The 14,086-nt window shown below is 37.8% G+C and overlaps 1 protein-coding gene across 1 annotated transcript in view; it reads right to left on the bottom strand.

The window, feature by feature from the left end:
- Positions 1-14,086, bottom strand: part of DNM3 (dynamin 3) — a 283,200-nt gene that overhangs the window by 104,914 nt on the left and 164,200 nt on the right. The window contains exon 12 of the mRNA XM_015566069.1: positions 7,615-7,724. Within this exon, the coding sequence (XP_015421555.1) occupies positions 7,615-7,724 (110 nt within the window). The remainder of the gene's footprint in view (positions 1-7,614; positions 7,725-14,086) is intronic.

Raw genomic sequence — 14,086 nt, 5'->3', positions numbered from 1 at the left:
CTTCCTCTCTGTAAGAAATCAATAAAATATATTTAAAAAAATATATATATATAAATAAGACAAGGATCACCCATTGTATTTGACATTGCACTTACTAGAGGTCCTCACCAGTACAAAATTAATTGAAAACTAATCACAATTTCAGAGAAAGAGACATTGGTTAAAGTGCCTGTAGATGGGACATCCTTGTACCCTGAGGTTTCTGAGAAGTAGCTGAAGAGTTCAATGCCTGCTGAGAATTAGTATTCTAGAATACCTATATTTTTAGAAGTTTATAGAGTTTTCTTATTTGTGTCTTTTGTTCTCTTTAAAATCCACAGTTGTATTTCATCTAAAAAGATGCTGATTTTTTTTTTTACTTTGTATCAAGCCCTTTTATTTTTAGACAGCTATATTATCAGTATTTGTTGTTGTTAATCCTCACCTGAGGATATTTTTTCCATTGATTTTTAGAGAGAATGGATGGGGAGAAAGGGAAGGCCCAATAGGCCAGGCCTAGGGTGGAAAGAGGGGTGGGGAGGACATCAATGTGAGAGAGACACATCAATTGGTTGTCTTCCGCAATTGCTGACAGGCTGAGGATCAAACCTGCAACCCAGGTACATGCCCTTGATTGGAGATCAAACCTGTGATCCCACTGAGCACCACGGGCCAAGAACCAAGCCCTTTCAGAACCTAAACTTTCCAGGTTGACCAAGGACCCGACTGTAGTTTACTCCTATGTGGTAGCCACACTTCCCATTCTGCATCCAGGCCAGAAAGCTGAGCACCACTCTGATGATTCTTTTAGGACCACCCACTTCCCTACTGCTGTGAGGAAGGTGTTCAAGTCACTGAGCACAGTCCAGGTATGAAGACATGCTACTGCTCTCTCCAGGAAACCTTTTTATTCGCTGTTACTACAGCTTAAAAATACTGGAGTGGAATAGACTATCATATAATCTGGCTAAATGTTACCTCAGACTCTATTTCCCACTTGTTTCAGGTATAAGATTCTTTCAACCAGACTATCTTGTCCACATTTTTAATCTCTTCATTGGTTTCCTATATTTTCTGTCTTAAGATCAGTAAAAAAACAACAACAACAACAAATAAGACTCACTAGAGATTACAAATGTTATGCAAAGCAAGATCACATCTTGTATTTCATTTAGAGCGCTAACACTGACATGCATGGCTGCTAAAGCAGAAATATCTAATAAATACATTGGAATTATTAACAGAATAAAAAGTTGTGAATTGAAGAATTAGAAAACAGGATAATAATAGCTGTTTTTCTCTAACTGCTTTATAAAATGCTTATGTTTGTAAACACAAACCAGGCTGACATTCAAGTTCACTCTGATCGCAACCCTTATTTCTAAGGGGAAGTCAGGAACATTGTCTCCTGTTGCAATGACCTAATCATAATGGGAGCTCATTTCATTTCAAAGAAAATAACAGAATGGAAAATTCAGAAACTTTCCTACAGGACATCTAAAATGCGGAAAAACAGTATTTTAATAGGTTCTCTCTGAAATGGAAAAAAAAATCCTTAAGAGAAAGAGAGAGAGAGAGAGAGAGAGAGAGAGAGAGAGAGAGAGAGAAAATACACCTATTGTCACTTTGCCACTGTATGGTGTCAGTTTTAGTAACTAAAAGGCTTGGATCTTAGTGGCTACAAAAGAATAGAAAACAAGATCTTAGGGGTTATGTGACAATCAGGACTCTCCAAAGACCATATCCTCAGAAAAAAAATATATTTAAAGAAAAAAAAATTGTCCACTGGCAAAGAAAAGATGACAGGCAAATTTGTTTTGGCCTAGTCACCGATGAAGAGAGTATTAGTGAACGGGAAGATAGAGCTAAAAATGTGACCTGAAACGAGGCACAAGGAGATATGTACAAAATAGAGAGTCAAACATATGAAGAACAGGATAAAATGAATGAGGACATGTCTAGTAGGAATTCTAGACAGAGAAACAAGAAAGAACAGGGACAAGATAAAAGTTAAAGAGATAATGATATAGATTTTTTTCAGACTCAATTAAAATCATGACTCCTCAGATTTAGGAAACACAATGAATCCCAAGTAGGAAATATAAAACAAAACACACGCTGTATTGAAATGTCAGTATACTAAAGGCAAAAAAAGCTCTTAAATTCAACCAGTGAGGAAAAACAGATGATCTATTAAAAGCAGTAATAATTAAACTGTCAGCTAACTTCTCAAAAACAGAACAGAAGCCAGAATGTTGGGAAATAATAACTTCAAAGTATTAGATAGAAGAACCATTGTCCTGTAATTTAATATCCAACTGAAGTGTTATTCAAAAATGAGGACAAAATAAAACATTTTCAGGAAAACAAACACCAACCTTAAAGTTACAATTAAATAGTAGCCACTGAAGGGATTCCTAAAGGGTGTACTTTAGTGTGAAGAGGAATGCACCAAAATTAAACACTGGGAACAAAAAAACTGACAAACAAGTTGATAAATCAAAATAACCACTGTCCATGTAAACCATTATAATATGGAATAAAGTAGTAAAAATGTGAGGTGGGACTCAAATATTGGTAACAATAATATGGAAATCAGGGGAGATAGGTAGAGCTAAAGTGTTTTAAGGTCATTAAAAAAAAAAGACTAAACTGACTAACTTCAAACTTCAAGTAAAAAAATAATAATGGAATACTAAAAGATTAAAAATAAAGTATATAATTTCCAAGCCAATGGAAAAAATTAATCAACCTAAGTAAAAGGAAAAGAAGTCAGGAAAGATGGGGAAAAATAAGTATAGGAAAGGCAGGTTAATGAAAAAGACTAAAATAAGATGTTCAAATAAATTAAAATACTCAGTAATGATAATAATAAATATAAATGGGCTAAACTCACCAGTTAAAAGAAAATGCTCTCACATTAAATAAAAGAAACAAACAAACCCAGCTATATGCTATAGGAAAAACACAATAAAAATACAGAAAGATTCATGTCGAAAGAAAGTAAAAATAATAAACCAAGCAAATATTAACCAAAATAAATGTAGTGCAACTATATTTTGATCAGACAAAATTAATTTTAAGGTAAAGATTATTGTTAGAAATAAAAGCAGTTGCCACAGAATTAGTAAAAGAAAGTCACCAGGAAGATACAACAATTCTAAACTTATAAGACTCAAGTAACTGATCTCAAAATACATAAAGAAAAAATTGACAGACTTATTAGAATAATTAAGCTCACAATCATAAAGTGAGATTTTTCACACCCCTCCAATAAAGTGAGATTTTAAATATACATATACTAGAGGCCCAATGCATGAAACTCTTGCAAGAGTAGGCCTTCTTTCTCCCACCTGCCAGCACCAGCTTCCCTCTGGCTGCCAGCAGGCACCTGGGACCCGGGCTTCCCTTGAAGCCCTGGCTTCATCCAGAAGGTCGTCTGGAAAGATATCCAGTCTAATTAGCATATTACACTTTTATTATTATAAATTTTTTATTGATTTCAGTGAGGAAGAAAGTGGGAGAGAGAGATAGAAACATCGATGACAGAGAATCATTGACTGGCTGCCTCCTGCACATCCCCTACTGGGGACAGAGCCAGCAACCAGGGCACATGTCTTGACCAGGAATCAAACTGTGACCGCTTGGTTCACAGGCTGACACTCAACCACTAAGCCACACTGATCAGGCAAGTGAGATTCTTTATGGTGTTGGTCTGTCTCCCTGTCAACTTCTCTGTCTAGAATATAATCTAAAATGTATCATCTTTTTTGTCTGTTTTATTCACAGATGTATTTTAAGAACACAGAGCAGTACCTAGCACATAACAGCTGCCTAATATATATACTTGGTGAGTGTTTGAATGAATCAAGATGAAAAAATATAATAATTGTAGATAATAACACAATTAGCAAGTATAATCTAATGGACTCCTATGAAACCCTTCCCTCCCAAATCAACACATTCTTCTCAAGCATACACAGAATATTTATGAAAAGGACCATGTATTAGACTGCATTCTCTGACCACAGTACAATTAAGTTAGAAATCAACAAAACAATAAGATCCTATGCACTATACAATGTCAAACACGTTGTCTAAACAACTGAAAGAAGACATCATAATGAAGACTGTGGAAACAGAAGAATGAAGGAAACAGAAGTTCATAATAAAAACGTTATATGTAAAAATTTATGGTAAGTATCTAAAAATTACCTAGAGTGAATTCTGTAAATTTATATGCATGTATAAGAAAAAGGAAGGATAAAAAAAAATAAGTTACACATCTAAATTAAGTTAGAAAAAAGGGCTACAAAGTAAACACAAAAAAATACATAAAATGAAATATTGAAGATGAAAGCAGAAGTTATTGAAATATGAAAAACAAATATACAACAGTGGATCAAAAAGTCAAAATCAGGTTCTTTAAAAAATAGATAAAATTTTGGCAACAGTGTTCATGTTAAAAAAGATAAGGCTTACAATTAGAAATAAAAAGCGAACAAACTTAAGATAAGGCAGAGATTTGAAAAAATAGAACATTAAGAAGTACTTGATACTAATATGTGTATGAACAGAATTCTGTAAATGAACAGAATGAACAATTTCCTAAGGAAAAAAAACCATAATTTGTCCAAACTTACACATGGAAAAAGTGGAAATCTGAACAAATCTATAATTACTAAATACACTAAATCACTAGTTAAAAGTCTACTTAACAAAAGTGTCCAGCAGTACTTGATGAGTTCTACCAAACAACAATTAATGGTTAATCTTTATTTTATATAAAATGCTTCAAAGATGTGCTCGCTTCGGCAGCACATATACTAAAATGCTTCAAAGAAAGATAGTTCTTATTCTCACTGCAATAATGAAGCTAACAGAACCTTGATATGAAAACCAGGAAGGGAAAAGTACATTGATGGGCCAATCTTACTTATGAACATAGATGTAAAAATCTAAATAAAAATGCTGGCAAACTTAAGCCAGGAATGCGTAATCAATAATAATATAGCATGACTTAACTAGGTTTCACTCTGGGAGATCAAGGATGGTTTAACATTAGTCTAAAGATATATTTCACCACATGAATAGATTAAAGAAGAAAATCATTCAATCTTGTCTGTAGAGGCAGAAAAAATACTTGATAAAATTCACCACCCAGCCATGATTAAAACAGAAACAATGTAGCAACCAGAAACACAGGGATTTCCTTTACCTGATATCAGGTTCCTTATCAGAAAGTACCTAACTATAGAATCCTATATAATAAAAGGCTAATATGCAAATTGTCCCCTCAGGAGTTTGACCAACCAGGAGTTCAACTGCTCGCTATGATATGTGCTGATCACTAGGGGGTGACACAGAACGAAGGAAGTGTTGGCAGGCAGCTGGCAGTTGGGGGAGGGAAGGCCCAATCGGCCAGGCCTAGGGACTCCACCCGGGCAGAAATTTCGTGCACCAGGCTTCTAGTTATGAAATAATTCTCCTTAAAATATAAATAAGACAAGGATCACCCATTGTATTTGACATTGCACTTACTAGAGGTCCTCACCAGTACAAAATTAATTGAAAACTAATCACAATTTCAGAGAAAGAGACATTGGTTAAAGTGCCTGTAGATGGGACATCCTTGTACCCTGAGGTTTCTGAGAAGTAGCTGAAGAGTTCAATGCCTGCTGAGAATTAGTATTCTAGAATACCTATATTTTTAGAAGTTTATAGAGTTTTCTTATTTGTGTCTTTTGTTCTCTTTAAAATCCACAGTTGTATTTCATCTAAAAAGATGCTGATTTTTTTTTTTACTTTGTATCAAGCCCTTTTATTTTTAGACAGCTATATTATCAGTATTTGTTGTTGTTAATCCTCACCTGAGGATATTTTTTCCATTGATTTTTAGAGAGAATGGATGGGGAGAAAGGGAAGGCCCAATAGGCCAGGCCTAGGGTGGAAAGAGGGGTGGGGAGGACATCAATGTGAGAGAGACACATCAATTGGTTGTCTTCCGCAATTGCTGACAGGCTGAGGATCAAACCTGCAACCCAGGTACATGCCCTTGATTGGAGATCAAACCTGTGATCCCACTGAGCACCACCGGCCAAGAACCAAGCCCTTTCAGAACCTAAACTTTCCAGGTTGACCAAGGACCCGACTGTAGTTTACTCCTATGTGGTAGCCACACTTCCCATTCTGCATCCAGGCCAGAAAGCTGAGCCCCACCCTGATGATTCTTTTAGGACCACCCACTTCCCTACTGCTGTGAGGAAGGTGTTCAAGTCACTGAGCACAGTCCAGGTATGAAGACATGCTACTGCTCTCTCCAGGAAACCTTTTTATTCTTTCTATTATTAATGTTTTGTGGGGTTTTTTTTCAAGGAATTCTAAGTCTTTTTAAAAAACAATTCCATCTCAGTATTTGATAGGGAAGTTATATCTAATTTGCTGTCCCCTTGATTCTTTAAGTGCCTTGCTCTTGTGGTTTTTATAAGTATTTTTGTATGAGTCACTCTGAGCAACTGACTGGGAATGTAGGAAAAAGGCTTCTTTTGCTATTTTGATTCACTGTGTGATTGACCCTGGGCCAGTCACTGAACCTAATCAAGGAACTTTATTCATTGCTAAATAAAGATAAAAGGCCTGGAAAGATGAGTTAAAATTAGACCCCACAGCTGATTACTCTGTCTCTTAATAACTAAGTCATAGAAATTAATTAGCTTTTTCCTATAGCATTTCCATTTGGAAAAGATCTCCCATGTTCTCCTTGCCTAGTTGTAACCGTCTTTTACACCTCTCTGTCCTTGTCCTCTGTTACCTCTCCATTTGTTTATTTAACTTTACCACTTAATTTCTTTCAGTGAACAACCGTGGACTCTAGGATAATCAGTGCTAAATTAAGTTTTGCTATTGTAGGTGAAAGAAAGAAAGAAAGAAAGGAAGGAAGGAAGGAAGGAAGGAAGGAAGGAAGGAAGGAAGGAAGAAAGACACTTAGACAAGAAAGATTCAGATTTAAGCTTTCCAATGCTCTAATTTGTGATCTTAAGCAAGTCAGTTAACCTCTCTGAGCTACATTTTCTAATTTATAAAATGGTAACCACACTACTCTATCTTTTAACCTCATGGGCAATTGTTACAAAAAACAGGCAATGAACCTAGACGTGTTTGGAAAAACTGTAAAGTATGATATATATATATCTTCATGTTATCTGGATAATTCTATTCACCAATGCAAGAATCTAGTCATAATATATAGGAAAAGGTCTTAAGTGGTATCCATTCATGCCAGACAAATATCATTAAAATGATGGCTGAGTAATTTGTAAGTAAACAATAAATTCAGGGCAAGGAAGACTTTAAAGTAATAAAATGCAGTTTAAGAATGGAAGCAATGTGATGGGGGTGGCTCCTGGCAAAGCAGGGAATAAACTAATATGTGAAGATCCTTCTTACTCTAATTTTTCATCTTTAGAATCCATAACCTATGGCGGAAGCTATAAACTACAAAATAAATGAAGGCAAAATGGATGAGTTAACAAGTTTCAAGGTGGAGCCAAAGGAACTATTGCAAATATGATCTCTGGGCCATGTAGAAATTCGGGGGGAGGGAAATCTGAAGACAGAGCTGCTCCGTTTTCTTACCTTTGTTCTGTGTTAAAGATTGCAAAGATGTGCTTGCTGGACATAAAGCTTTTTTCCACGTCTCTAACTTTCAGGTTGTCCAAGGGAAGCATATATTTCTTTTCTTTTTCCTGTTGAGAGAGAGAGAGCACTTTTAATAAAAGATCTTTGAAGCATGTCAATGGTGACATTTTACCTGAGCTGGCCAACATTTGATTACAATATTTTGATCCCATCACACACTATTTTGATACCAGGTACCAAAGAAGAGAAGTTATCTGAGATAGGCGGCTCCAATGATTCTCAACACATGGTTGGAGGAATGGCTAGAGGAAGGGAGGGCTCAGCGATGGAGAAAACACATGGTCCTCTATCCTTTCTTCCTCATGTGGGTCCCCTTAGATGTTTTCAAATGTTAGCTTGATATTAAGAATTTAGCCATCTGTTAATATTTAACAAAAATGTTCTGGTCCTAATTCAATGAGAAATGCCAGATGGATTTCATTTCATATTTTATTTGCAGTCTAAGCAGTTTTGATAGCCAGTGCTGGCAGGGGCTTGGAAGCACAAGGACCCCCAAATGAAATGCCCCCCTAAACTATGCTGAAGCCCAGCCATACTTCCTTCATTTAAGTCTAGAACAAATGGGGGTCCAGAAAAAGAAAATGATGCCATTGAATTGTTGAGCTCTTTGAGAGCGAGAAAAAGACAACAACAAAACATTAAAAGTGGGCTGATATTAACTAGGACAGGTTCTTTTTCAAAATGAACAATTCTTTAGGAAGAAAATGGACACTGGTGAGGGGAGGTCTGCAAATGACACCAAATGGATCTTAGTAAAACATACTGGGTGGCAAAGAATTATTAGAAACATTTACTTTCAGGGTCTGGCCCAGGGGCAATGTTATCATATGTACAAATGCTTAACAGCCAAGGATAATAGGAGAGCCAAACACTCAATCTAGGAAACCTAGTCAGGATGTCCTCCTGGGGCATTTGAGCTGTGTCCTTGTTCAATAGTAGTCCCTCTATGGTCCCAGGCCCTAGCTCTGGGTGCTGGTCCTGAGGAAAAACAGGACTAGCCTCTGGAAGAGGGGAGCATGGAGACTTAGCCATGACTTTTAATAAACAACTATTAATGTATTTCCTGTGGAGAATACATGCACTGTAGAGACATGTCTGACATATAAGCCTTTTTTTTTTTTTTTTTTTTGGCTGTTCCTTCGGCCCCTACAGCATGTCCTTGAGGACTTTTGGCTGGCTCAGCAGTGGAGAGCAGAACTCATCTGTGCTCCCAGGCCAGTGGGTGGGGATCATGTTGTCTGCACACCCACAGAGAGTCATTGGGAGCAACACTCTCTCTGTCACTTCTTACTCCTAAGTTGCTCAGAAAACAGTTGGCAGAGCACATTCAAGTGGTGGGGTAGAGAGAACTAGGTGACTGAAGCAGCTGAGGGAAGTTGGTTGCAGAACACAACGCTGTGCTGGCAGACAACGTCCGCAAAGAAGATTTTAAAAACCCACAAAAATATCAAAGAGGCCGAAACCGGTTTGGCTCAGTGGATAGAGCGTCGGCTTGCGGACTGAAGGGTCCCAGGTTCGATTCCGGTCAAGGGCATGTACCTGGGTTGCGGGCACATCCCCAGTGGGAGATGTGCAGGAGGCAGCTGATCGATGTTTCTCTCTCATCGATGTTTCTAACTCTATCTCTCTCCGTCTCTCTCCCTTCCTCTCTGTAAAAAATCAATAAAATATATTAAAAAAAATATGTCAAAGAGACTAAATGGGAGTGCAGGGAGCCTAGGAACAAGCATGAAAAAAGCAAAGTACTGTGAGAAAATGCCAATATTTCTTGTGCAAAAATTAATACTATATTAGCAAATTCAGAGATATTCTAAACAGCAACATACATCATTTAAATAAGTATCATAGTCGAGTGATGTGTTTGAAACACAAACAAGATCACAGCAAGATCACAGACTAAGTGAAAATCTATTAAATCCATAAATAAATGAAAATGCTTGAGACCCAGGGAAATATTTTTAGCTGTTTTTCAATGCCCGAAATTTAAGCAGCTGGCTTTTTTTAATACACCATCCTAGTCAACCTTTTGAAATGATGGATTTGCCTTTTAATGGAAATCTGCATTTCATTGTGAAGATGGAACACAATGTCCTTGGCGTGTTTTCTATAGAAGGAAGTTCCCTTTGAACTTCATTCTTTAGCATATAGCAACGACCAAAAATCCAGCAAGTTGATGTCAGACATTCAACACTGTATACACACACAGGCAAATAAGGAAACGTGAAAAATGTATTGTAGTTTCATTTCCAAATGTAATGTCATTTATCCAAGGGTTTTGAAGATGTATTGCCCAATTCTTTCATAATCAAGAGTTTTAAGATTGACAAACGAAGAACAAAGAGACTCAGACTGATTTATTTAATTAAAGTTGTTAGTCAAAGGGAGAATTAAATGAGAGAGAAATGAAATGATATGTCAAGAATATTTCTAAAATTCTTAGTGCTTTGGGGAAAAATGATATTTGGCTAAAAGAACATTTTGAATATGAAAAAGCTAAAATAAACATAAGGAATAGAAGTGATAAAGGATAAGCAGAAATTATAATTTCCAATACAGTGAGTCTTAGCACCAGCTTATTTGAGACATCTACTACATAAATTTGTTAGTTTTATTAAACTGTCTAATAGCACACTGTCCAATGTGGTAGCCAACAGCCACAGGTGACTACCGAGCACTTGAACTGTGGCTACATTGGGATATGCTCTCGATGTTAAATACACACCAGGCTTCAAAGACTCAGTATGAGAAAAACAATGTCAACCATCTCATTAATGCTTTTATACTGATTACTAGAGGCCTAATGCACGAAATTCATGCAAGGGGCTCGGCCCTCACAGCCCCGGCTTTGTCTGGAAGGTTGTTTGGCTGTCCAGTCTAATTAGCACATTACAATTTTATTATTATTATAGATATGTTGAAATGGTATTTTTAATATGTTGGGGTAAAGTATTACTCAACATAACTCATCTGTTCACTTTTACTATCTTGAATGAGGCTGCTAGATAATTTTAAATGACGTGTGTGGCTCACATTAACTTGAACCCCATTGTACTTACCATTGCTTTCCTTCCCCTCATCCATCCAAACAATTTTCCTCTTCTGACCTCCCTGTTTCTGCCATCTGGCATATTTCTCATCCTCCCAGTCACCCAATCTGAAACCTCACTATCCTTCCTGACATACTGTCTTCCTTCACCTCCTTTACTACATCAAGACTACAGCACTGCATCTGAAGCATTTGTCTCAGCTCCCTTGTTTGACATTCCCATAACATTAACCTAGGTCCCTGGCATCTCATACACATGATTATAAATGTTCTACTTGCCTTCAAATTGCTCTCATGTCACCACAGAGAGCAATTTCTAAAACTACTCTATCAAACTCATTATAGTCTTTCAAAACTTTCATAACTCTCCATTATTTATGGAAGAAAATACACAAAACTCCTTAATATCACATTGGAAAACACCTATAATTTGGTCCCACTCTGGTTTGTCAATATCTCCTTTAGTCTTCCATAAGAAGCATCCATTTCAGCCAAATGCACCTTTGCCAAGAGTCTGTTCCCAACTTGAAATACCCTTTTAACTTCTACCACATCCATCTATTATTTAGCATCTACCTCAAGTTCTACCTTCAGTGCAAAAGTTTTCCCAAGTTTGTCACTCCTCCATCTCTACCCTTTCAATTCATACAACAGGTATTTTTTATTCTATTCATTTTGAATTACACTTTACGAGACACCTTCATCTTATAAATGTATCACATTTAACACTTTGTATAAAGGTTGTTCATTTGGCACACAGAATGTTCAGCCAATTCTATTGTTCAAGTAGGATGCACCAGCAAAGAAAAAATTTAAAAGAAGAGTTTTCACAATCTTTGTAAATAAATCCTATATAATAAAAGGGTAATATGCAAATTGTCCCCTGGACCGGGAGTTTGACTGAGAATTTGACCAGGGGGTGGGGCTGGCCCAGCAACAGTCAGGGCCCCTCCCCCTGGCCAGCCCCAACCCCGAATTCGAGCACCAGGCCTCTAGTAAGGAATAAAATATTTTAAACATTTTATCTTGAACACACATTTTGGAGGAAGCTCTTGTAAAATTCCAGAGAAAGATTTTTTTAAATTATTTTTTTCTGTCTTTTAAGAAATAATTGCTATACATCCTTGTACAAGTTCAAGGCATATAGCATAATGGTTTGATTTACATGTATTGTGAAATGGTTACCACAGTAGGTTTAGCTAACATCCATCTTCTCATATAGATACAATAAAAAGGAAAGAAAGAAGAAAAGAAGAAAAACATCTCCTTGTGATGAGACCTCAGGAGTTACTCTCTCAACAACTCTCCCATATGTTATACACCAGTTAGCTACAGTCACCATGCTGTACATAACATCACCAGGACTTATTTATCTTATAACTGGAAGTTTGTACCTTTTGACCAGCTTCCTCAATTCCCCTCCTCCTATCCCCTGCCTCTGGTAACCACAAGTCTGATCTCTTTCTCTATTGAGCTTAGTTTTGTTTTAGTTTTAAGATTCCACATGTAGTGAGCTCACACAGTGTTTATCTTTCTCTGTCTGACTTATTTCACTTAGCATAATACACTCAAGGTCCATCCATGCTATTGCAAATAGTTTGTATGGCTGAATAGTAATAGCCCAATTGCATATATATCAATATCACAACTCCTTTAACTCCTTTATTCATCCATCAGTGAATACTTAGGCTGCTTCCATGTACTGGCTATTTTAAATAATGCTGCTGCACACCTGCAGCACTTCAAAATTGCCCAAGACCTAGACCCAGCCAGCCCCACTCCCATTGGGTAAGACCCAGACCCAGCTGGCCCCATCCTTGTCAAGCCCTGCCAGGCAGGGGGCACAGCCTCAGGGCTCCCAGCGCACCCTTAGGTTCCCTGGCCTGACACTGGGGCAGGGGGCACGGCCTGAGGTCCCTCGGCCCGGCGCCAGGGCGGGCGGCGCAGCCTGAGGTCCCCCTTCAAGCCCCACTGGGTGGGGGATGTGGCCTGAGATCCCTGGCCTGGCGCCGGGGCAGTGGGCGCTGCCTGAGGTCTGTCAAGCCCCACCGGGCAGGGGGGTGCAGCCTCAGGTCCCTGCTGATTGCTTCTTAAGGCTCGTTAAGGGAACTCAGCCTCCATTGTGGGTGCAGCCATCTTGTGCTACGGAAACCCTGCCTCCGATGTGGGCGCTGCCACCTTTGTGATAGTGTGACAATCAATTTGCATATTCCCTCTTTATTAGATAGGATTACCTTTGTTGTTGTTGTTCATCATTTATCAATCTTGCTCCTCTGCTACTCTCTATGTCCTTACTTCCATCAAATCACCAACCTTGGAGGAAAGCAACTGTTTCCTTCCTAGTGTGGTGGCATAGCTGACATTCAACAAACACGTGTGGAATGAACATAAGATTGAGTCCCCTCATGGGCTGACATTCTGTTTTGCCTGGTTTAAGAACTTAAAGATGATGACTGACTTACAAAATAATCAAAATATCAAAGTAAAAAGAGGAGCTATAAAAATATTGAGAACACCAGAATACTAGCTCTACATACTGTTGAAAACTAAAATCTGGTGTTTATTACTATTAAGAAGTTATAACTATAGAGATGTTCAAGTATGAAACTCATAATATAAACTACCCATCTTATTTGGGCACTAATTCCCTGCTTTAATCAGAATTACACTTTGAGTAGTGAGCAGCATCTGGGAGCCAGCAGGCTGCTAGTAAATGGCACTTCTTTAGATTTTTCTGTTGGGCACTGAAGAAACTTTGATGGGCTGCTCTAGTAGTCCAAGAAAATGCCATGGTCTACACGACAGTGGCTTCAGGGCTGCCCACCCCCCCCGCCCGCACTCATACCGATCCTTCAATGGAGAACACACTGCCATATCTCCACGGGGGTAAGAGAAAGATAGTCGCACCTGCCAATACCCAGTTAGAAACCCCATCTTTTCCTGCTTCCCTCTCTCTCATCAGAGTTCAGTTCAATTTCCACCTCCTCCAGGAAGCCTCCTTGGCCATGAGAGCCCATTGGAGGGCTCCCTTCTCCATTCTGACGGCATTCTTGGGCAGCACTACTTTTTGTTTTTGTACTTAGTATATACTGACCTATATTTTAGGTATATCTAATATCCAGGAAAGGTGGACTCCTCCTCTCCTTAGACTAAAAACAACAACAACAAAAAGTACTTTTATAATTTAAAAGTGAGAACATTAGGATTGCATTCTCAAGTTTTTATCTTTAATCTCTATATTAATTCTTATATTTAAAGACATATTCATGAGTATTTGTACACACAAGACTGAAAATGATATATGTAATAAATAATCAATTTAAAGGATTATGGCTAAGCTTGGGAGGTCAATCATGTGTATCT

The sequence above is a fragment of the Myotis davidii genome, unplaced genomic scaffold (assembly GCF_000327345.1).
Source record: "Myotis davidii unplaced genomic scaffold, ASM32734v1 scaffold580, whole genome shotgun sequence".
NCBI classification, from domain to species: Eukaryota; Metazoa; Chordata; class Mammalia; order Chiroptera; family Vespertilionidae; genus Myotis; species Myotis davidii.
This window is presented reverse-complemented; position numbering and strand designations above follow the sequence as displayed.